The sequence below is a fragment of the Salmo salar genome, chromosome ssa02, assembly GCF_905237065.1.
Source record: "Salmo salar chromosome ssa02, Ssal_v3.1, whole genome shotgun sequence".
Classification (NCBI taxonomy): Eukaryota; Metazoa; Chordata; class Actinopteri; order Salmoniformes; family Salmonidae; genus Salmo; species Salmo salar.
In genome coordinates, this window is record NC_059443.1 from 22,109,070 (window position 1) to 22,130,217 (window position 21,148).

At 45.7% G+C, this 21,148-nt stretch overlaps 1 protein-coding gene and 4 non-coding genes across 6 annotated transcripts; all 5 read left to right on the plus strand.

The window, feature by feature from the left end:
* The first annotated feature begins 57 nt into the window (after positions 1–57).
* Positions 58–20,137, plus strand: ncapd2 (non-SMC condensin I complex, subunit D2). Of its 2 annotated transcripts, none has more exons than XM_045700402.1 (32): positions 58–206; positions 584–703; positions 803–878; positions 987–1,045; positions 1,172–1,347; positions 1,927–2,072; positions 2,206–2,333; positions 2,488–2,611; positions 2,803–2,950; positions 3,094–3,291; positions 3,966–4,100; positions 4,188–4,275; positions 4,927–5,119; positions 5,421–5,539; positions 6,151–6,366; positions 6,508–6,682; positions 8,223–8,307; positions 9,293–9,429; positions 11,102–11,234; positions 12,630–12,705; positions 12,801–13,022; positions 13,206–13,384; positions 13,854–13,965; positions 14,053–14,176; positions 14,278–14,433; positions 16,140–16,317; positions 17,892–17,986; positions 18,301–18,381; positions 18,726–18,909; positions 19,157–19,328; positions 19,458–19,580; positions 19,864–20,137. In XM_045700402.1, the coding sequence occupies exons 2-32, from the start codon at positions 586–588 to the stop codon at positions 19,944–19,946; spliced, it is 4,239 nt and encodes a 1,412-aa protein (XP_045556358.1). In that variant the 5' UTR covers positions 58–206; positions 584–585; the 3' UTR covers positions 19,947–20,137. The 2 variants fall into 2 exon arrangements, with proteins under 2 accessions (XP_045556358.1, XP_045556359.1); XM_045700403.1 differs by having other exon boundaries at positions 13,224–13,384.
* On the plus strand, positions 1,427–1,725 carry LOC123739904 (small nucleolar RNA U85). Its single transcript, XR_006768010.1, has one exon. It is a non-coding gene; the product is annotated as a small nucleolar RNA U85 (small nucleolar RNA).
* Positions 3,411–3,711, plus strand: LOC123739894 (small nucleolar RNA U85). The gene has a single exon (XR_006767999.1). It is a non-coding gene; the product is annotated as a small nucleolar RNA U85 (small nucleolar RNA).
* Positions 4,318–4,636, plus strand: LOC123739915 (small nucleolar RNA U85). Its single transcript, XR_006768021.1, has one exon. It is a non-coding gene; the product is annotated as a small nucleolar RNA U85 (small nucleolar RNA).
* Positions 9,495–9,809, plus strand: LOC123739937 (small nucleolar RNA U85). Its single transcript, XR_006768043.1, has one exon. It is a non-coding gene; the product is annotated as a small nucleolar RNA U85 (small nucleolar RNA).
* Positions 20,138–21,148: the final 1,011 nt, after the last annotated feature.

The following is a 21,148-nucleotide window of genomic DNA, read 5'->3' on the forward strand; positions in this document are numbered from 1 at the left end:
CCGTTAACCGCAGACAGATGGCGTAGTTTGTTCGCGGAAGAGGGCCAGTGGGAGGAGGGGGCGATGCCGATGACGTAGGCCTTTGGCGCGCTGCTGTTAAAAATTCAAACCCCTTCGCCACAAACCGTTTAGAGCAGTACCGTGCTGTTTCAAGCTCACTTTCTAAACATCCTAAATTGTGGCTAAGAGCGCTACAAAAAATATTGGTAAGTGTGTTATACTTGGTTAACGTTACTTATGTCTGCAATTTTTCTTAGTTGTGAAATATAGCTAGTCAGCTAGTTGAATAAAAACGTTAAATACTGTAGCTATCTTAAAATAAATTAACGTAGCTAGCTAGCTAGGTTATCATGTGGCTAACTAAGGTAGCTAACTAACTAGTTCGCAAATAAATCGAAACACACAACTAATAGCTAGCTTTCTTTTGACCAAGTTAAGTTAATACATTAGTGTGATTGGGTCGTTTATAGCTACATGGAATGAACTTAGATTAACGATTGAACTATAATAGATTGAACTATAATTAACGATACCTAGAATGTCAACCACTCGGCTTACAACAAGTTGTTTTTTTCGTGTATAGTGATGTCGTGGGACTTCTTTGTGCCTGTGTGCGTGGGTGACCTGGTGAAGACAGGGGGCATTAACCAGTACGTGGTTCAGGATGTCGTCTCCCCTAAACAACTGCCCTCCCATCTCAACAGTAAATATCCCAGAGTTTGTTACAGACTTATAATTGTTAGACTATTGTCCTCCTGAAATCTGACCAAGCAAGTCCTTTAATATTCTATATATTTTCCAGGTTTCAAGGCTGCACTGAGAAGCCAGGGTCCATTGTGCATCCTGGAACACTTCGACACTGGTTACACTGTGCTGCAGTGAGTAGCTACATTTACCCAAATTATTTTTATTTATTAAACCTACCACAACTACGATGTAATTTTTCTCGAGTTTTGATTCATGTTGCATATTATTGTATGTCACAGGCATTGCCATAAAGTGGACATGAGTGTGAAAGAGGACACCCTGGAGTTACTCATACAAGGTCAGTGTTTGTGAGGGTGTGTGTTGAAATGTCTTTCAATTTATACACATGATGGCATACCTGTGCCTGCTAGTGCTCACTATTCAGCCGAAGTCCTCATCCGTATTTCATTGCGTTCTCTATTAGTGGTGAGTGGCCTGTCCGTCTCCCTGCCCTCCCTCCTCCTCAACGCCTCACTCTCCGCCCCGGACCGCAAGGAGCAGCTCAATGCTGTCAAAATGAGTGTATTTCTCCTCTGCAAGCTCACAGAAATCCTGGAGAGTGACTCTTACAGGCAGAGTATCGTCACTGCACCCAGTAAGGTAGGTCCTTCTGCACCCAGTCATATTTGAATATGTCGTCTCATAGCATGCTCTATAGTCATTTAATACATCCACTAATGCCCAGTGATGAGATCATGGCATGTATGAGCCAATCAGGCTGAGAGATTGTTCTCCTTCCTGCTGATTGGTGGGTAATCTTGGCAGTGTGGCGAAGATTGGCTGCTCTGCTGTAAGGGCCCACCTACAGTAAACTAGCAGTCCTCCTCACCCTCTGCCCATCCCAGAGACATGGGAGAAGGCAGGATGGAGGCTGCTGAAAGTCTGTGAGTGTGAGAATGTTTCAGTTGGCAAGGAGACAACTCTTCGTTGATGGCCTTTGCTCTGGCTATGACATTTTTCTTTGGTAATCTGAGGGCATTCAAAAACCACACCCATATCTTTGTGACTGCTATGCGTAGTGGCCTCATAAACAAGGAGTCACTCTAACTGCATAAGGATATTGTAACTGCATAAGGATAGTACAGTATACCCTTTCAGTCATTCTAGAATCTCAACCCTCCTGAGTCCTGTACTGTGTTGACAGTTTGAAGTGAACTTTCTTTCTGTCGACCCCCTCAGGGCAGTAAGAAGGGGAAGGCTGCAGGAGAAGGTCTACTACAGTGGGACTCTGAGAGGGAGACGGTGCTGCAGGCTCTAACCCAGCTCCTTCAGCTGGATATCCGCTCCCTCTGGAGCCTCTCTTTGGTCGATGAGGAGTTCATCAGGTGAGAGGGCCAGACTGGATGAGTGTGTGGGGCTGGAGGAAACATGGGTTTGTGGGGTTTCACTCTAGGTAGGAAACATAGTGAGCGATGAGCAGCAGTCTACATGACTTACAGTATACTTGTATGTCCTCAGCTGTGTGACATGCTGCTGCTATAAGCTCCTGGAGAACCCAACCATCAGCCACGTGAAGAACAAGCCCACCAGAGATGCCATCATTCACCTGCTGGGGGTGCAGGTCAAGAAATACAACCACCTCCTGGGTCAGTAACTCAACACCCCCAAATCACTGTTATTAGACAGCTCCATAGAACCTATATTGATGCATTTTAATATTACTGCTCCACTGCCTTTTTATTAGTGGTATGGTGTTCAAGTGAAGCGTTGTACTGATGTCCTCTCTCTCTCCATCCACAGGTGCTAGTGTGAAGGTGATCCAGCTGCTGCAGCACTTTGAGCAGCTGTCTTCAGTGTGTGCCCAGGCTGTGTCTGTGTGGAGCACTGAGTATGGAGTCAAGGCCATTGTAGGAGAGGTCATGAGGTCAGTCGAAGTGATTACTTTTTGTATCGGTGTATCATTTTCCGCTAGAATGTCTAAGGTCCTCGTGTCATGTCCTTTTTGTCCCTGTTTATAAAGTGTTGAGAGCGAAACCATATTAGCGACTTGAGTTGGAATGTGTATGACATCTCTGTTCTGATGCCCTGTTTTCTATACTGAACCTCCTTTCTCAGAGAGATCGGTCAGAAGTCTAGTGAGGAGCTGGCCAGAGAGGGGTCAGGAGTCAAGGCCTTCTCCAGCTTCCTGTCTGAACTGGGCACCCTGGTCCCCGACACCATGATCCCCAACATCAGTGTGTTACTCACACACCTGGAGGGCGAGGTAACTCATACACCATGATCCCCAAAATCAGTGTTTTTTTAGTACTACTTTTTCCCCTTGAAATTGTGCTTCCTTTGATCGATCATTATGTCCTTAATAACTTGTCATTACTGAATGTTCAAACCTTCTCTCTGTGCCTGCAGAGCCCTAGTATGCGTGTGGCAGTGTGTGAAGTGTTGGGAGAGGTTCTGGTCAGGGTCCTGAGTGGAGATGGACTGGATGAGTCTGGCAGAGCTGACAGGGACCGCTTCATGGACACACTGCAGGAGCACCTCCATGACACACACTCCTATGTCAGGGCCCGAGTGCTGCAGGTCTACACACGCATCGTCAACAGCAAGGTGCGAGTGTGTGTGCTTGCATCTCTAAAAGTGTATCCCAAACAACTATGTTGATGTATGAAGCAATTCCGGATGCTACTTGCACTGTTATGAAACTGCAGTATTATGTATTCACTAATGCCCAGTGATGAGATCATGGCAAGTATGAGCCAATCAGGCTGAGAGATTGTTCTCCTTCCTGCTGATTGGTGGGTAATCTTGGCAGTGTGGCGAAGATTGGCTGCTCTGCTGTAAGGGCCCACCTACAGTAAACTAGCAGTCCTCCTCACCCTCTGCCCATCCCAGAGACATGGGAGAAGGCAGGACGGAGGCTGCTGAAAGTCTGTGTGTGAGGATATGTTTCAGTTGGCAAGGAGACACAACTCTTCGTTGATGGCCTTTGCTATGGCTATGAACATTTTCTTTGGTAATCTGAGGGCATTCAGAAATCTTAGTGACAGCTATGCAGTGGCCTCAACATTCAGTAAAGTCACCAACACTTTGCTGGTTTGAGTTTGAAGTGAATTGTCCCTCAACATCAAATCCTCATTTGATTGTCACTCTCAGGCCCACAGAAATTATTTACAGCAAAAACCTGACTATTCCGTTTTTGAAAGAAAGGAGACTATGAGAGAATCACTTCGCTGGGATTACTGAGCGTTCCTCTAATGTCCTCTGATTTCTCTCCCCCCCAGGCTCTGCCCCTGAACAGGTACAGTGAAGTGATGGGGTTGGCAGTGGGAAGGCTTATGGACAAATCCATCAATGTGGTCAAGAGTGCCATCCAGCTACTGGCTGCCTTCATAGCACACAACCCCTACAGCTGCAAGGTGCTCGCGCACACACTCGAACAACCACTACTGTGACGTACACACACACACACAACAGTGTCTTACAATTGTTTCTTTCATCTGTAGTTGAGCAGTGCTGACCTGAAGAAACCCCTGGAGAAGGAGACGGATAGACTCCGAGAGCTTAGAGAGAGACTGCAGGAAAACGCACCTGGTAAATTATACACACCACCTTTGTATATTTCTTTTATATAATGCCCAATGATGAGACCAAGGCGAATGCGAGCCAACTGAACTAGAGGGTTGGGTTCTCCCTTGTCTTGATTGGCCGGTAATCTTGGCAGTGTAGCGAAGATTGGCTGCTCTGCTGTAAGGGCCGGCCTACAGTGACTTGGCCCCACCCACATGTTTCTCCCGCTAAAGAAACACGGTAGAGAATAGTGGGAGGGTACTGACAGTGTGACTGACGTGTGTTTGTCTGTCTGTCTGTGCCTGTATGTGTGAGGCAGGGAGAACCCCACCTCTCCTCAATATTCAGTTGTCCATGAGCGCTCTTCTTTGTTAATCTGAGGGCTTTGTAACAATAGGAATAGAATCCATTCATTCTGAACTCCTCTACCTCATCTTCTGCCTCTTTTTGTCCAAACTATATTTATAATTAAAGGAAAACTCTACTGAAGTTCTTTTTATTAAATGTTTTCATTAATCCCCTGATACAGTCCCAAAAATGTTTTGCATGTCAGCGGTCAAGTTTTCAAGATATTGGACTTTCGAGAAACAGGGTCACCAGCCACATCATCATGATGCAAAATGATTTTGGTGTTGATTTCCCATTTAACCATATTCCTTTGGTCTCTCCGTCCAGTGGCAGTGATCAAAGCCTCCGAGCTGTGGGCCGCTATGGAGCCTGAGCTGCTCCTCACCGTCAGAGCCGAGCTGGAGCCCACCAGTGAGGGAGAGGGGGAACAGCAGGAGAGGGAGGAGGACGGGGCTAGAGAGGAGGACGACAGGGCCACCGCCATACAGATCGCCCAGTTCCTCCGCGTCAACAAATACCGGTAAAATCAAACAATATCTAAATACCGGGCCCAGTTTTTCAAAGATTATCTATCTGGATTTTGCTTATCGGATAGGACTAAATGCATAGAAATGAAATGGGGCGGGGGGCTCGTTCTATTCATTCTATTTCTATCCATTTAATCCTATCCGATAGGCAAAATCAAATAACTTTTGAAACACTGCCCAGGTGACTAGATTTGTAACAAATCAGGATCAACTGTTTATAGAAATGAGATGCCAATTGGCATTCCAAGCTGAACTCTACAGTCATCACATAACTGATTGTTGGTTGTGTATCAGGAATGCAGTGCGTCTGTGTGTGCGAGCCCACAGTCTGTTCCCAGAGTCTGAGATGTTCTCGTCTCTGACCACTCTCACCCCCGAGACTCTCTTGGACACACTGGCCCTGCTCTTCAAAGGTACTGAACTGTCTGTCAATCACATCACAAAGCACGTGTATTGGTTAAGTGTAGGAGATAGAAAGGGAGGGGGAAAGTTAGCATTGTGAAAATGTTGGGTCATTTAGTGAATGCTCTTATCTAGAACCGACTTACAATAAGTACACTTTGAAAGAACCGCATAATACTATTCTAGTAAGTAAACTCTATTCAGAACTAACCAGCTGTCTGCTAAGAGTCATTCACTCAATCAAAACACTTTCAAATGGATTAAACAAATTATTCAGTAGCAAGCCTTCAAAAACAAGTGGTGAAATCAGTGCTAGAATAAGAGTATGATATAACCAATCAAAATGTAATTAAGGTCAATCTAGTGCTGTGGGCTTTCAGCAGTGTAGGAGGTGTAGTTCTAGATGACAGCATTACTGATGGAGTGGGTGATAATGTTTTCTACTGGTGAATCACCCAAACCTAGCTCTAACGCCTGAGAACTAACACTGGTCTTCATTTTAGACCACTAGGTAAATCATGTGGACTGGAACAAATGTGTGCTCACACTGTGGCAGGAGTTAAGATGTTCACATCTGCTCTCAGGAGAACATTTTTATAATCTGACCTCTGTTCCTCCCCAGGTCCTGACCAGGACACCTCTGAGATCAGAGAGGACCTGCCTTCCACCCCCCAGAAGGAGGGAGCAGGGGATGGAGGGAAGGAAGGGGTGGAGGAGAGCGAGCTGAAGAAACAGGAGATGCTGTTGCAGTATCTGAGAGACACTGAGAGCTTTGCCCTGCAGGTGGAGAGAGCCATCGCTGTCATCAACACCATGCTCTACTGGAAGACTACCTCGGGTACAAACACACCTCATCTTACCTACACCCACATTACCATACCTTTATCACCTGCACAGTCAACATCTCACCCCAATGACTCCATGCATGTATTCTGAGACAATGTAATGTGGGGTATTGAGGAATGAATGTGTGTGTCAGTGGTCCAGGAAGCGGTGCAGTTCTGTGTGACAGTATGTGAGTTCAGTGTGGCGAACTCTCTGACTGGCGTGAGGAAGATGCTACCTCTGGTCTGGTCTACTGACGCTGCCATTAAAGATGCTGTGGTGCAGGCCTACAGACGCCTCTACCTCAACCCCCAGGGAGACAACACCAGGTACGCTGTCACACCTTCAAACTGTTGCCACAGGCACTTTCTATCAACCCCTCAGGTCCCTCGATCCCACTATCAATTTCAGATGGTTAAGTTACTTTTGAAATGGTAATGTCTTCCCATGTGAAATTGCGAAGCAGTGCTAGTGACAGTATAATGGTATTGAGAGTAAATGGAACTGTCTTGTCTGCTGAAACAGCCTTAGTGGGAACCTGCCATCTTCATTCCAGCACCTCAGCCATTTCCCCCAAGCGGTTTCAACTCTCAGGCTGTGTTTATTGACATGCAATCCAATTCTGATCTTATTTTCACTAATTGGTCTTTTGACCGATCGGATCAGCTCTGAAATTATGTGAAAAGATTTGATTGGTCAAATAGACCAATTAGTGCCAAAATATCTATATCAGAATTGGGCTGCCTGTGTGAGCATACCCTGCATTACATTTTCTGCTGTGAATTTGTTAATCTTGCTCCCACCGACACATTGCTGCTGAAAGAGATGCAGACTCAAGGTGGAAGTTGAGGTGGGAAATTGCACAATTGACCGTAGAACAATGTCTTGGAGTGACTTAATCGACCTCCGATGAGCTATGCTCTTGTGCCTGACTCTCTCCCTCTCAGGTCTAAAGCTCAGACTCTAGTGGACAGTGTCTGAACTGATGGTGGATGACTCTCTCCCTCTCTCAGGTCTAAAGCTCAGACTATAGTGGACAGTGTCTGAACTGATGGTGGATGACTCTCTCCCTCTCTCAGGTCTAAAGCTCAGACTATAGTGGACAGTGTCTGAACTGATGGTGGCTGACTCTCTCCCTCTCAGGTCTAAAGCTCAGACTCTAGTGGACAGTGTCTGAACTGATGGTGGATGACTCTCTCTCCCTCTCTCAGGGCTAAAGCTCAGACTCTAGTGGACAGTCTGTCTGAACTGATGGTGCCTGACTCTCCCTCTCAGGTCTAAAGCTCAGACTCTAGTGGACAGTGTCTGAACTGATGGTGGATGACTCTCTCTCCCTCTCTCAGGTCTAAAGCTCAGACTCTAGTGGACAGTGTCTGAACTGATGGTGGATGACTCTCTCCCTCTCTCAGGGCTAAAGCTCAGACTCTAGTGGACAGTGTCTGAACTGATGGTGGATGACTCTCTCCCCCTCTCAGGGCTAAAGCTCAGACTCTAGTGGACAGTGTCTGAACTGATGGTGGATGACTCTCTCTCCCTCTCTCAGGGCTAAAGCTCAGACTCTAGTGGACAGTGTCTGAACTGATGGTGCCTGACTCTCTCCCTCTCAGGTCTAAAGCTCAGACTCTAGTGGACAGTGTCTGAACTGATGGTGCCTGACTCTCTCCCTCTCAGGTCTAAAGCTCAGACTCTAGTGGACAGTGTCTGAACTGATGGTGGATGACTCTCTCTCCCTCTCTCAGGTCTAAAGCTCAGACTCTAGTGGACAGTGTCTGAACTGATGGTGGATGACTCTCTCCCTCTCTCAGGGCTAAAGCTCAGACTCTAGTGGACAGTGTCTGAACTGATGGTGGATGACTCTCTCCCTCTCAGGTCTAAAGCTCAGACTCTAGTGGACAGTCTGTCTGAACTGATGGTGGATGCCTCTCTGGGGACAATCCAGTGTCTGGAGGAGATAGTGAGTTTCTCTTATTACTGTCTTTTATTATCCATCCTGTCATCAATACTACTACCCAGTGAATGAGTTGGCTCTTAGTCTTTACTGATTACTCTCTATCCATCCTGTCATCAATACTACTACCCAGTGAATGAGTTGGCTCTTACTCTTTACTGATTACTCTCTATCTATCCTGTCATCAATACTACCCAGTGAATGAGTTGGCTCTTAGTCTTTACTGATTACTCTCTATCCATCCTGTCATCAATACTACTACCCAGTGAATGAGTTGGCTCTTAGTCTTTACTGATTACTCTCTATCCATCCTGTCATCAATACTACTACCCAGTGAATGAGTTGGCTCTTAGTCTTTACTGATTACTCTCTATCCATCCTGTCATCAATACTACTACCCAGTGAATGAGTTGGCTCTTAGTCTTTACTGATTACTCTCTATCCATCCTGTCATCAATACTACTACCCAGTGAATGAGTTGGCTCTTAGTCTTTACTGATTACTCTCTATCCATCCTGTCATCAATACTACTACCCAGTGAATGAGTTGGCTCTTACTCTTTACTGATTACTCTCTATCTATCCTGTCATCAATACTACTACCCAGTGAATGAGTTGGCTCTTACTCTTTACTGATTACTCTCTAGCCATCCTGTCATCAATATACTACCCAGTGAATGAGTTGGCTCTTAGTCTTTACTGATTACTCTCTATCCATCCTGTCATCAATACTACTACCCAGTGAATGAGTTGGCTCTTACTCTTTACTGATTACTCTCTATCCATCCTGTCATCAATACTACCCAGTGAATGAGTTGGCTCTTACTCTTTACTGATTACTCTCTATCCATCCTGTCATCAATACTACTACCCAGTGAATGAGTTGGCTCTTACTCTTTACTGATTACTCTCTAGCCATCCTGTCTTTCAATTATTAACCCTGTTCTCTCTCTCATCTAATCTGTTCCAACACCTCTCTCGTGTCATCCCAGGTCCAGGAGTTCTTTGGTGGTGGCAGCAGCCTGCAGTCCACGGTGGTGCAGGTTCTGTGGGAGAGGTTCACTGGTAAACGAGAGACCTCCAGCCTGCACAGACGAGCAGCAGTACTGCTTCTGGGAATGGCTGCACGGTAAGGCCCACACACAAACACAAGGTCTAACTCCACACTTGTCTTTAAGTCCCCTTTGACTTCTTGCCCAATGATGAGACCAAGGCGAATGCGAGCCAGCTGAACGAGAGGGTTGGGTTCTCCCTTGTCTTGATTGGCCGGTAATCTTGGCAGTGTAGCGGAGATTGGCTGCTCTGCTGTAAGGGCCGGCCTACAGTGACTTGGCCCCACCCACATGTTTCTCCCGCTAAAGAAACACGGTAGAGAATAGTGGGAGGGTACTGACAGTGTGACTGACGTGTGTTTGTCTGTCTGTGCCTGTATGTGTGAGGCAGGGAGAACCCCACCTCTCCTCAATATTCAGTTGTCCATGAGCGCTCTTCTTTGTTAATCTGAGGGCTTCTACACCTGTATGTGTCGGAGGGGTTGGGTCAAAAGTGGAAGTAAAATTTCAGTTGGACCTTGTGGCCATTTGACCAATACATTAATCTTTTAATCTTTGTTTAATATGATCCAAGTCCAGTGTTGCAGTTAACCTCCCAATGACAATGTTCCCTTATTGACGTATGGTAAACTGTTCCTAGGTCTGCACCTATTGGCAACTCCTACCTTTGGCGCTTGGCTTTGTCTCAACAGTCTGGCGTTGGTTAATTTGTCCACAGAACCTCATTAGGCGTCTGCATGCTTCCCAGCCGTAACACTTCAGAAGACGTGCATATATTATTACATCTTGTGACATGTTTATTTTAGATTTCACTAAGTTTTTTTTCAGTTTTGGGGCACCAAGTCTACACCCCTTTGTTGGTGATTGGTCAACAGTAGGGATTCTTCAATAGTCTGTCATTCAGCGAGAGACGACTCGTTTTCATGCACGTTTTTTCATTGAGAAATACTGCTGCAAACATCTTAGATGCAAAAACAAAAAAAGGGTATCCTCAGCATAAACGTGAACTCAGGAAATCGGTCATTAATTTGATCTTAGATTAATTCAGACTATATGAGGAAGTGTACTGGCTACGCCATCTCAAAATGGATAAACAGTACTATTGACTTTTTTTTCATCGTTCAAGTGAATGTCTTTTAAGAGTATGCAAGCATACTCATTTGGCTAGCTGAACTGAAGCATGCTGGCCCCTTTAGTCTCTCAATAGGCGCACAGCAGAGTACACAGACTTCTCTGCATTGAGTCTAAGTCACGACCACACACATCTGGGCTCACCGCCAGGGTTTTCAATGAAGAACAAGTGTTTTAAACACCCATTCGGTCTCCTTCAGACAGTTTTCTCTCTCTCCCCCCCGGCAGTGGCTGTCTGCAGTCCACCCACACTGTACTGGACAATACCGGGCCTCCTCTTTCCATAACCTGTTTAATCCTCCCCTCACTTCCTCTAACCCTCCCTCCCACCCACAATCCCCCATAGACTGGGACCGTGTGTGTTCTGCGGAGGGCCGAGCACCGATGAGATTAATTAATCTGGAGCCTGGGCATAATTTAAATGACGTAGCCTACTACTCTGTTGTGTGTAGACATAACAGTATGTACATTTACTGCTAAGAACATCATTTGAGCGCCACACACTAAAGTTCATATGTGTAATAGCATGTTTGTATGTGTGTTCTTGTATCAGATTAGATGTGGCATTTTAGATTATTCAGTGTGTAGCCTAATGTAATTGTGTATTTCTCTGTGTAGAGCGGAGAGGGAGGTGGTCCTCAGTAACCTGGACACTCTGTGCTCTGTGGCTCTGGGAGAGAAGTTGACTGAAGACTTCCTACTGGCCAGAGACTCTGTTATCACCATCTGTAACATCACTGACCATGTCAGGGTAAGACCCCACACGTCTAGGGCTGTCCCAGACAAAAACAAAACTATCTTGGTCGACCAAAGGTCGCCTGTTCTTTCGACCAATCGATTGGTTGAAATTTAAAGTAGTATATTTTTATATATATACACACCCTATGTGTTTGAATAAAAGGAACTATACTGAACAAAAATATAACATGTAAAGTGTTGGTCCAACTTTTCATGAGCTGAAATAAAAGATCCTGGAAATTTTCCATATGCAGAAAAAGCTTGTTTTGAGGAAGCGCACAATTGGCATGCTGAATGCAGAAATGTCCACCAGAGCTCTTTTCAATGTTAATTTCTCTTCCATAAGCCACATCCAACCGGCCTCACAACTGCAGACCACATGTAATCACGCCAGCCCAGGACCTCCACATCCAGCTTCTTTACCTGTGGGATCATCTGATGGGGAGGCTGGATGCTGAGCAGTATTTCTGTTTTTAATTGTGGGGAAAAATGTATTCTGATTGGCTGGGCCTGGCTCTGTTGTGTGTGTGGACCTATGCCCACCCATCATGGCTGCGCCTCTGCCCAGTCCTATTAGATTTCAATTTTTTCTGCCTGTTTGGAACCGTGTAAACAACTCTATTACTTACAATTTAGTCTGTTCTAACAAAAATCGAAATCCTTTATTACAGCAAAGATTAAAAACAGCCACATTTGTGAAGTTGCTTTATCTGACATTGTGTGAGGACTGGTGCTCATGGAATCAGTAGGCTATTAAACACTCAAACTGGCAACAAACAGGATCTGTTTTATTTCTGTAGAATTTGATGATTTATAAAGCCAGGCACGTTTTAACCGTTATGCTATGGATTATATATCTAAGTTTGTTTCCTTTCAAGTTTCTTAGACAATTAAGGCAAGGGATATTTTCTCGTCTCCTTACTCTGCTTCTGCTGCGTTGTTCTCAACAACAATATGCTGGTTAGCTTTGCTATTATGCACATAGCAACATAAAGGGAAAAGCGTCAATTCAACGGCGCACTGAAGATTACGTTTCAGAACCGCGGACAGCGCCTTCTCCCGCTACCCATCGCGTGAGAAACTGCATTTGTTATAAAATATATTTATTAGTGTTGCACCATTTTCTTACAAAATATAACCATTTACAATTTCAGTAGCTCATGTCTTAGTGATGAACTGTGCCATCCCCGTGGCATCTGCAATGGATTAGTCCACTGAGACTGGTGGGAATCAGACAGGAGTCTTGCACACCATGAACAAATATTTTTGTAACTGCTCGACTAAAGAAATCTCGGTCGACCAACAGCCTGATCTAAACAATCTACCAGGTGACTAAATGGGGTCAGCCCTATAGAGTTTTGAATGTTTGAAGTGCGTAAAGTGATTGAGTTGCATTGTCCCTCCCCAGCAATGCAAAGGAGCTCCATTCAGACTGCCTCAGGACAACCAGCTCTTTACCTGCCTCACACAGGCCATCGCTGAAGGTGTGTACACACTCCCACACTAGCTCTTGAGTGGGAGAATGTAGTGTCTCTGCCCGACTGTGTCTCAACTGACTGTCTGTCTGGTCCCGCCCCAGGAGTGGTGATGGCGGACCCTCATTGGCAGAGCTTCATGGAGCAGGCTGTCCGTCTGCTGTACTTCCTGTCCGAGTCCCCAGACCAGCTCTGCTCCCGCCTCCTTCAGCGCTGCTCTCGCCTGCTATTGGACCAGATCGCGGAGGGCGGGGAGATGTTAGCAAACAAGGATGTCAGCCAGTTGCCGGGTGCGTCTCAGGACCCTGAGGAGCAGGGAGAACAAGGTGAGAGACAGAGTGGATATTTATTTAGAAAGCTGGTGCACTCTGGTAAAACAACTTCTCCTAGTAGTATGAATAGATCACATTCTCCAGTTGTCTGGTGCTCTTTCACTGTGCCCAGTGTTGTAGTGTATTATGATGACCAGTATTTTGTATTGGTACTTTATGATCAGTACGGTGTTATAGTGATGTGTATCCCTGCAGTGAGCTGCGTGTCCCTGGCCCAGCTGCTGTCTCTGTGTGGCTGCGTGGCGTTCTGGCAGGTGTCCCACCTGGAGCGCAGCGTCAGCTCTGAGCTGCGGAGGAGGAGAGGAGAGACTGAAGAGAGGGAGGAGAAGGCGAAGGTACCCTCCCGTAAGGCCAAGGTCAGTCTATTTTTATACAACCCAAACCAATGATGGCAATAATTCACATAATGGTCAATCATGAGATTAGGATACTACAAACCTAGTGGTAATGAGACTGCTGGGTTTATACACATGTTCTGTATTTAAGAAGCTTTTACGATACGTGTCATTGATTCTCGTTGCATTTCATAAACCAAATGTTATCAGAACAGGATGTTAATTAGTAAAGAGGCCATGTGAGTCTCCTGGTGAGTAGGATTGTCTTGCCAATCAGTAACTTTTCTCCCTGGGAAATGCTTGATGAGTTTAATTTTGGTCACGCAACACGGTGATTGACAGGTCTTGATGATTCTTCCCATCAGGGGGCTAAGAACAACAGCTAACTTCTTCCTAATTACTCCTTTAGATGAAATCGCTCTAACTTTCCAGTAGACTAGACATGAACAGGGAGTTCTTAATCAACTGTCATGATCCATGTTTCCCACAGCAAGCGTCCAATGACAGTTCTGTGGAGGAAGAACTTGGGTTGATGGGTGCTTCTGCTGAGGACACCGAGGCAGAGCTGATCAGGAAGATCTGTGAGACTGAGCTGCTGGCTGGTAAGAAAGACCTAACTTTTTCAAAACTAAGTCATTTTTCCTGTTGTGATTTAATTGCCTTGACAACCACATTTCCCCCCCCCCCAGAGGAGAACCTGTTGTGCTCGTTCCTGCCCCTGCTGGTGAGGGTGTGTAGTTCCCCAGGGAGATACTGCCACCCCCAGCTCACCACCGCTGCCTGCCTGGCCCTCTCACAGTACATGATGATCAGGTCAGACTACACCTCAGACTACATTGTTTTTCTATAATTTTCCTTTGTGTGGTATGGCTGTGGTGTGTGTCTGTCAACCTCTGTTCCCTCTCCTCTGTCAGTCCGTCAGTGTGTGAGGAGCACATCCGTCTCCTGTTCACGGTGCTGGAGCGTTCCTCTCTGCCCGTCGTCAGGGCCAACGCCATCATCGGCCTGGGAGATCTCACTGTCCGCTTCCCCAACATCCTGGAGCCCTGGACCCAGAACCTCTATACCAGGTAATCCAAACACCTGGACCCAGAGCCTCTGTACCAGGTAATCCAAACACCTGGACCCAGAGCCTCTGTACCAGGTAATCCAAACACCTGGACCCAGAGCCTCTGTACCAGGTAATCCAAACACCTGGACCCAGAGCCTCTGTACCAGGTAATCCAAACACCTGGACCCAGAGCCTCTGTACCAGGTGTGCACCCCCACAAGCCACTTTCATTCAGTGACTAAATATTAACCAAGCAGCTAATAAAACTTTATGGTTTAGAATATGGAAGTAGCAAACAAGCTGATCTTTATTTAATTACCCAGCTGTGTGTACTATTGTGTGGCTTTTTAATTTAGTTAAACATGGCCGTTAGATGAGGATGGCTGAGGGCTACAAGCTCGTTCCATGTCTGGTTGTCTGCTAATGTTGTTCTTCAGACGCTCCAGTCCTGCTGCTGCAGTCTACTGAACCAGTTGATCGAAAAACGTATTTCCATATGTTCAGAACCGAAACAATAGGAAGCATTGGAAAATGCTGTCATGTCCTCCACTAGCATTCTGACCTCTGATGTTGCTATAGCGCGACAGTACAGTGTACTGTACTCTTCAGAACTCCAACCGCTCTTCTGGACTGTGGAACCATGGGCTGCTCGCTCGTGCACTCTCAAATAAGATTTGAGCAGAAATAACTAGAACAAATGTAAGGCCTAGAACAACTTGAAGGTTCTGATTGTGTCCAGAACTACTTGTTGGTGGTATAATTATACAATGAGTAGATTGGAGGGAGAAGGGGGATCGTTTCAGGTGATGCCATAGGTTATACTCTGTAGGAAGGATGGGGACTTAATTGAAGAAAGCTTAATGATGATTGCTGGTTGTTCTTCCCACATTGAGATGCACTGAAGCCATACCCCTCCCCCATTAAGTTTAATTACAATTCGTTATCTCTTTTCATTCCACTAGTTCCGTTTTTGTCTTTGTATAGTGCTAATTATGATGCTTGGTTATTCTTACATTTGAGGTGTTTCAGATGAATAGTGTTTTCCAGGCTTTTCACTATGAACACTAATCCTCAGGTTTTTCCTAATGGCAAGTGTTTTGTAGCACCCACACACCTCCATTGTGTTGGGTCTCCTCAAAGACACAGCCCTCCCTGGGAGAGGACTGATAAGGGTATTAAACATGATTTTTACTCTAATGGTAATGCACTGTTTTACAGGCCTAGTTAATTATACTGAAGCTGTGGCTTATGACCATCTACTGTATAGCAGACCACACAACTGGCGAGTCTGGTTCCTATGCAAAACGTCCTAATCCACGGCTGGAGGAGAACTTGCATATTGTTTTTTTTCACCTGGCCTCATCCCTTCCCAGTGTATGCGGTTAATTAATTCCACTGTTTAGAACAATGGAGGCCGGGGAGACCCTGCAGCCATTTTGTGTCAGAGCTCTGTAAGGGTAGAGGCCCTCTGTACCTCCCACGCGAACATCTGAAATGACTGCATAGCCGTGGGTTATGGTCAATGCCAGTCAGGGGTATTGGCATCGAAGCCTCCAGGTCCAATGTATGGCTGGTTGTATTTTCACCCAGGTAGTTTGCTTTATGTAATGTCATTGATTGGCCAGTGTCTCTTACACGGTATCCCAGCTGATCCTGATTAGAGCGGAAACCTGCATGCCATTTAAATAATATTGTTTCATCATATAACACGTCTCCCCTGCCTAGGCTGAGTGACGAGAACCCGGCGGTGAGGCAGACTGCGGTGACTGTTCTGACCCAGCTAGTGCTGAAGGACGTGCTGAAGGTCAAAGGTCAGGTCAGCGAGGTGGCTGTGCTGCTCATCGACCCCCAGACACACATCGCCAGCCTCGCACTCAACTTCTTCAACGAGCTCGCCTCCAAGGTACACACAGTATTATTTCCAGGCATTTCTATTTGATTGGGATATACAGTGCCTTCGGGGAGTATTCAGACCCTTTTGACTTTTTCTACATTTTGTTATGTTACAGCCTTATTCTAAAATGATACTTTTATCCAATCTACACACTATACTCCATAATGACAAAAGCAAAAACAGGTTTTTAGACACCTTATTTACATAAGTATTCAGACCCTTTGCTATGAGACTTGAAATTGAGCTCAGGTGTGTCCTGTTTCCATTGATCAGCCTTGATGTTTTTACAACTTGATTGCAGTCAACCTGTAGTAAATTCAATTGATTGGACATGAGTTGGAAAGGCACACACCTGTCTATATAAGGTCCCACAGTTGAGTGCTTGTCAGAGCAAAAACCAAGCCATGAGGTTGAAGGAATTGTCCATAGAGCTCCGAGACAGGATTGAGTCAAGGCACAGATCAGGGGAAGGGTACCAAAAACTTCCTGCAGCATTTAAGGACCCCAAGAACAGTGCCCTCCATTCTTAAATAGAAGTTTGGACCACCAAGACTTTTTCTGGAACTGTCCGCCTGGCAAAACTGAGCAAGTGGGGGTGAAGGGCCTTGGTCAGGGAGTTGACCAAGAACCTGATGGTCATGCTGACAGAGTTCCTCTGTGGAGATAGGAGAGTCTTCCACAAGGACAACCACCTCTGCAGCACTCTACCAATCAGGCCTTTATGGTAGAGTGGACTGACAGAAGCCACTCCTCAGTAAAAGGCACATGACAGCCCACTTGGAGTTTGCCAAACGGCACCTAAAGGACTCTGACCATGAGAAACAAGATTCTCCGGTCAGATGAAACCAAGATTGAACACTCTGGCCTGAATGCCAAGTGCCACGTCTGGAGGAAACCTGCCACCATCCCTAAGGTGACGCATAGTGGCAGCATCATGCTGAGGGTATATTTTTCAGCGGCAGGGACTGGGAGACTAAGGATAGAGGGAAAGATGAACAGCGCAAAGTACAGAGATCCTTGATGAAAACCTGCTCGGGACAAGTCTCTAAATGTCCTTGAGTGGCCCAGCCAGAGCTCGGACTTGAACCCAATCGAACATCTCTGGAGAGACCTGAAAATAGCTGTGCAGCAACGCTCCCCATCCAACCTGACATAGCTTGAGAGGATCTGCAAAGAAGAATGGGAGAAACTCCCCAAATACAGGTGTGCCAAGCTTGTAGCATCATACTCAAGGCTGTAATCGCTGCCAAAGGTGCTTCAACAAAGTACTGAGTAAAGGGTCTGAATACTTATGTAAATGTAATATTTCAGGTTTTTATTTTTAATAAATTAGCAAACATTTCTAAACCTGTTTTTGCTTTGTCATTATGGGGTATTGTGTGTAGATTAGAAGGGGGGGGGCAATTTAATCAAATGTAGAATAAGGCTGGAATGTAACAATGCTGAAAAAGTCAACAGGTCTGAATACGTTCTAAATGCACTGTAAATCTGAGTTGGTGTAGTGGGGACCTTTTTTACATAGACTGAGGGTAATGGATCCTCCAATGTTCTAAACCAGACAGTGGCATCTCCTCTCCTCCCAGGACAATGCCATCTACAACCTGCTTCCAGACATCATCAGCAGACTGTCAGACCCAGAGAGAGCCATGAACGAGGAAGACTTCCACACCATCATGAAGTGAGGGGTGTCTACACTGAGCTGTGTGCCTCTTCTGCTCTCACTGTGTATATTGTGTTGTGATCAGTATAGTGTGTCTTGCAGGGAGTTATTCAAATACCCGCGAGCGGCAGCTTTAATAATCTGAGGGCTACTTAACCTGTGTGTCTGTCGCCCACTGTGTTCTCTCCCAGGCTTTACACACTCTGGATGACTTGGCATGCTGGGGTCACATTGTGACTCTGGTTTGAAACCTGTTGTGCTGAATAACATGGAAATGGGATGCTAATATGTGAGTGGTATTTTAATGTTTCCCTCTTTGTCTCTGTTTTCAGGCAGCTGTTTTCCTACATCACTAAGGAGAGACAGACTGAGTCTCTGGTGGAGAAGCTGTGTCAGCGCTTCAGGACAGCAAAGTGAGCAGCCCGTCTTCCCCTCGCTCTTCCTTCCTATCTCCTCATTTCTGTTCTCCGTGTCATAATGGCTGGCATTAGTTCCTCTGTCTCAGGACTATTCGAGGCCTGGGTTGTCTGTTCAGCGAACTCGGGGCCAACTCTTTCCTTTCTGGCTCGTCATTCAAAGCACAGACCTCCATAGAAAGGGCATTTTAGATTAAGCCACAGACAGACAGTGAATCAGCGAGACCATGGGCGGAGAATGATTTCTTCAAATGTCAGGTCAGACTTCCTCTGTTCTTGAAAGACTATTTGTTGTAAGTGAATAATCAAATTTCCTCACTCCCCCCCAATTCTCTCTCCAGGACTGAGCGTCAGTGGTGTGACCTGGCTGTGTCTCTGTCTCTGCTGTCTATGTGTGAGCGAGGGCTGAAGAGGCTCCAGGAGTGTTGGGAGTGTTACAGTGACAAGCTGACTGAGACAGGAGTCTACCAGCCTCTCCTCTCCATCACTGCTAAGCTACGCCGAGGAGCCAAGCCACAGCTCAAGGTACTGATGATAGTGGTTGTATGTATTGACTGGCAGAATAGTTTTTTACAGCTGTTCAAACCACATAAGAAAGCCCTTAGGCCCCCCCCCCCTTCCCCAATTCAGATGTACATAACGATAAACTTGGGACAAGTGAGAGACTATGGACTATCCCAACTCTTTCTGACTATCCAGACTGATTTCTTGACTGTGCCTCTAAATGAATACACCTGCCAGGTCTTATTCTGATTCTTCTCTCTGTCCCCAGGTCCAGGTGGAGGAGTTTGAGAAGCGTCTGACGGCGGTCCACACCCGGGGGCTGGAGAACGTAGAGAGCCCTGAGATGGAGAAGACCTGTCCTGAGGGTGTTGGGCCCAGCCAGAACACCACCACTCACACGCCACTACCCAACAAGGGACGGGGTGGCAGGCCCAAGAGAGGTGAGCGCACACGCGTGTAGTGCCTTTTCTGGTAGACAGTCAATTCTTTCCCTCCTGAATGTATTTCTTTTTGCCAATTTACATCGACTTTAGCTTATTTTCCATTATTTTCTTTCTCTCCCCTCAAAGGTCAAGCCACGCCCTCTGTATCCAGTCGCCAAGACGATAGCTTTGTGACCCCTAAACCAACCCGGAAGTCCTCCAAGAAAGCTGTTATCACCTTCAGCAGTGACGACGAAGAGGAGGAAGAAGGTATCTGCACTTTCTAACAGTACAATCTGTTTTAGTCTGAGTGTTGGCAGTGCTTTTCAGTTAAAGTGATGGAAAGCATATAAAGTGATTCATGCTCTCAGTAGCTTGTTGGTGCTGGCTTCGCAGGATGGTGTCATGAAGTACATTTGAGCCCAGTGAATGAAATGGCATTTGTTTTAATCTTTGCAATTTCATAGCATTTACATTTGGGAACAAATCTGGTTAGTTGTTGCTTGTCAAATTAACACGTCAATGTTACTGATGTTTGTTTTTACCCAATCAGACGCTGTCATGGCAGAGAATGAGACACCGAAGGTGACCACACCCATCGCCCGCACCTCTCGACGTGCTCGTCTCCGACACTGACCCCCCTCTTCCTCTGCTTTTAGTTTGTATGTCACATGTTCTATTGTTTCATCTTTTTAAGTCATGTTTTTTACTTTTTAAAATAACCTTTTATATTTTAATGTTGCTCTAGTCAGTACTAAATACTTTGACTCAAGTCTTTTTTTGTAGCTGAATCAAGACTTTTAATAAACTTTTGGTGTGAACCACAACCGCTGTCATCCGTGTGTGTTTGCAAGTGGAGTCAGATTTATGCCCTCATTACAAGGAGTATTGAATGCCCTTCTCTTGCATTATGTGTGTTTGGTCAGTGAAATGGTGTGTGTTCAGGTTGGACTGTCCCAGCTTGGCTAGACACGGTTGCTACCGTTCTTACTCCTTCACTCTCTCTCAATGCTCCTATTTCTGCCAGTTTGAAATATTCTGTAATCCCACCCGTTGGAAGTTATTAAACCTGTTAACCTAAATCCTCCTGAGACCCAGCAATTAATTTTTCTCCTCTAGTGGACATTTTAGATCTTGGTCTGTATCTGAGGCCATACAAGCCACTTTATTAAGTCCTGTTTGAGAGGACATTGGGCTTTTCAATTATATCACGTGTGGGGGTGTTTATCATATTTGCGTTTTGACCACTAAAAAGGACAATTTTGCACTTACAATAAAATACTTTTAAAAACTTTTCTTAGTAACATGCTTTTTCACCCCACACACACACAAGTAAAAAAAAAAAACAATGTATCCCAAACTTTTTTCCCAGGCCTCACCTGGTATATGATGTGCCTGACACCTGAACAAAATGGTAGCATGCTATTTTACACTTTTTTTTTTTAGACTTCACTCCCTATTTCTCCCTCTGACACGTGTTCCATCTCTGCCCCTCAATACCTCCTGATCTCTAAGGTCTTCCCCTCTCCCACACAACTCTTCCCTCCTGTTCCATGCTTTTTCTCTGTCTGTTATGTTCCTCGGTCGCTCTCCTCACTGACATCTTCATGTGTTGTAACTTCACACACCCCCCCACTTTTGTAGCTAATCTCTTCCCTCTCGCCCACTCTACCTCCCACTCGCTCTTTCTCCTTTTAAATGACACAGGAGTGCACTTCAGTTTTTGTGAGTTATGTAAAGGGGAAAAACACCTTTTGACTTCAGACTAACAATGTAAAGTTTGGGTTTATAAACTGCATTGGCAGTCTGACAGACATTTTGTGTTGGATGACTTGTGA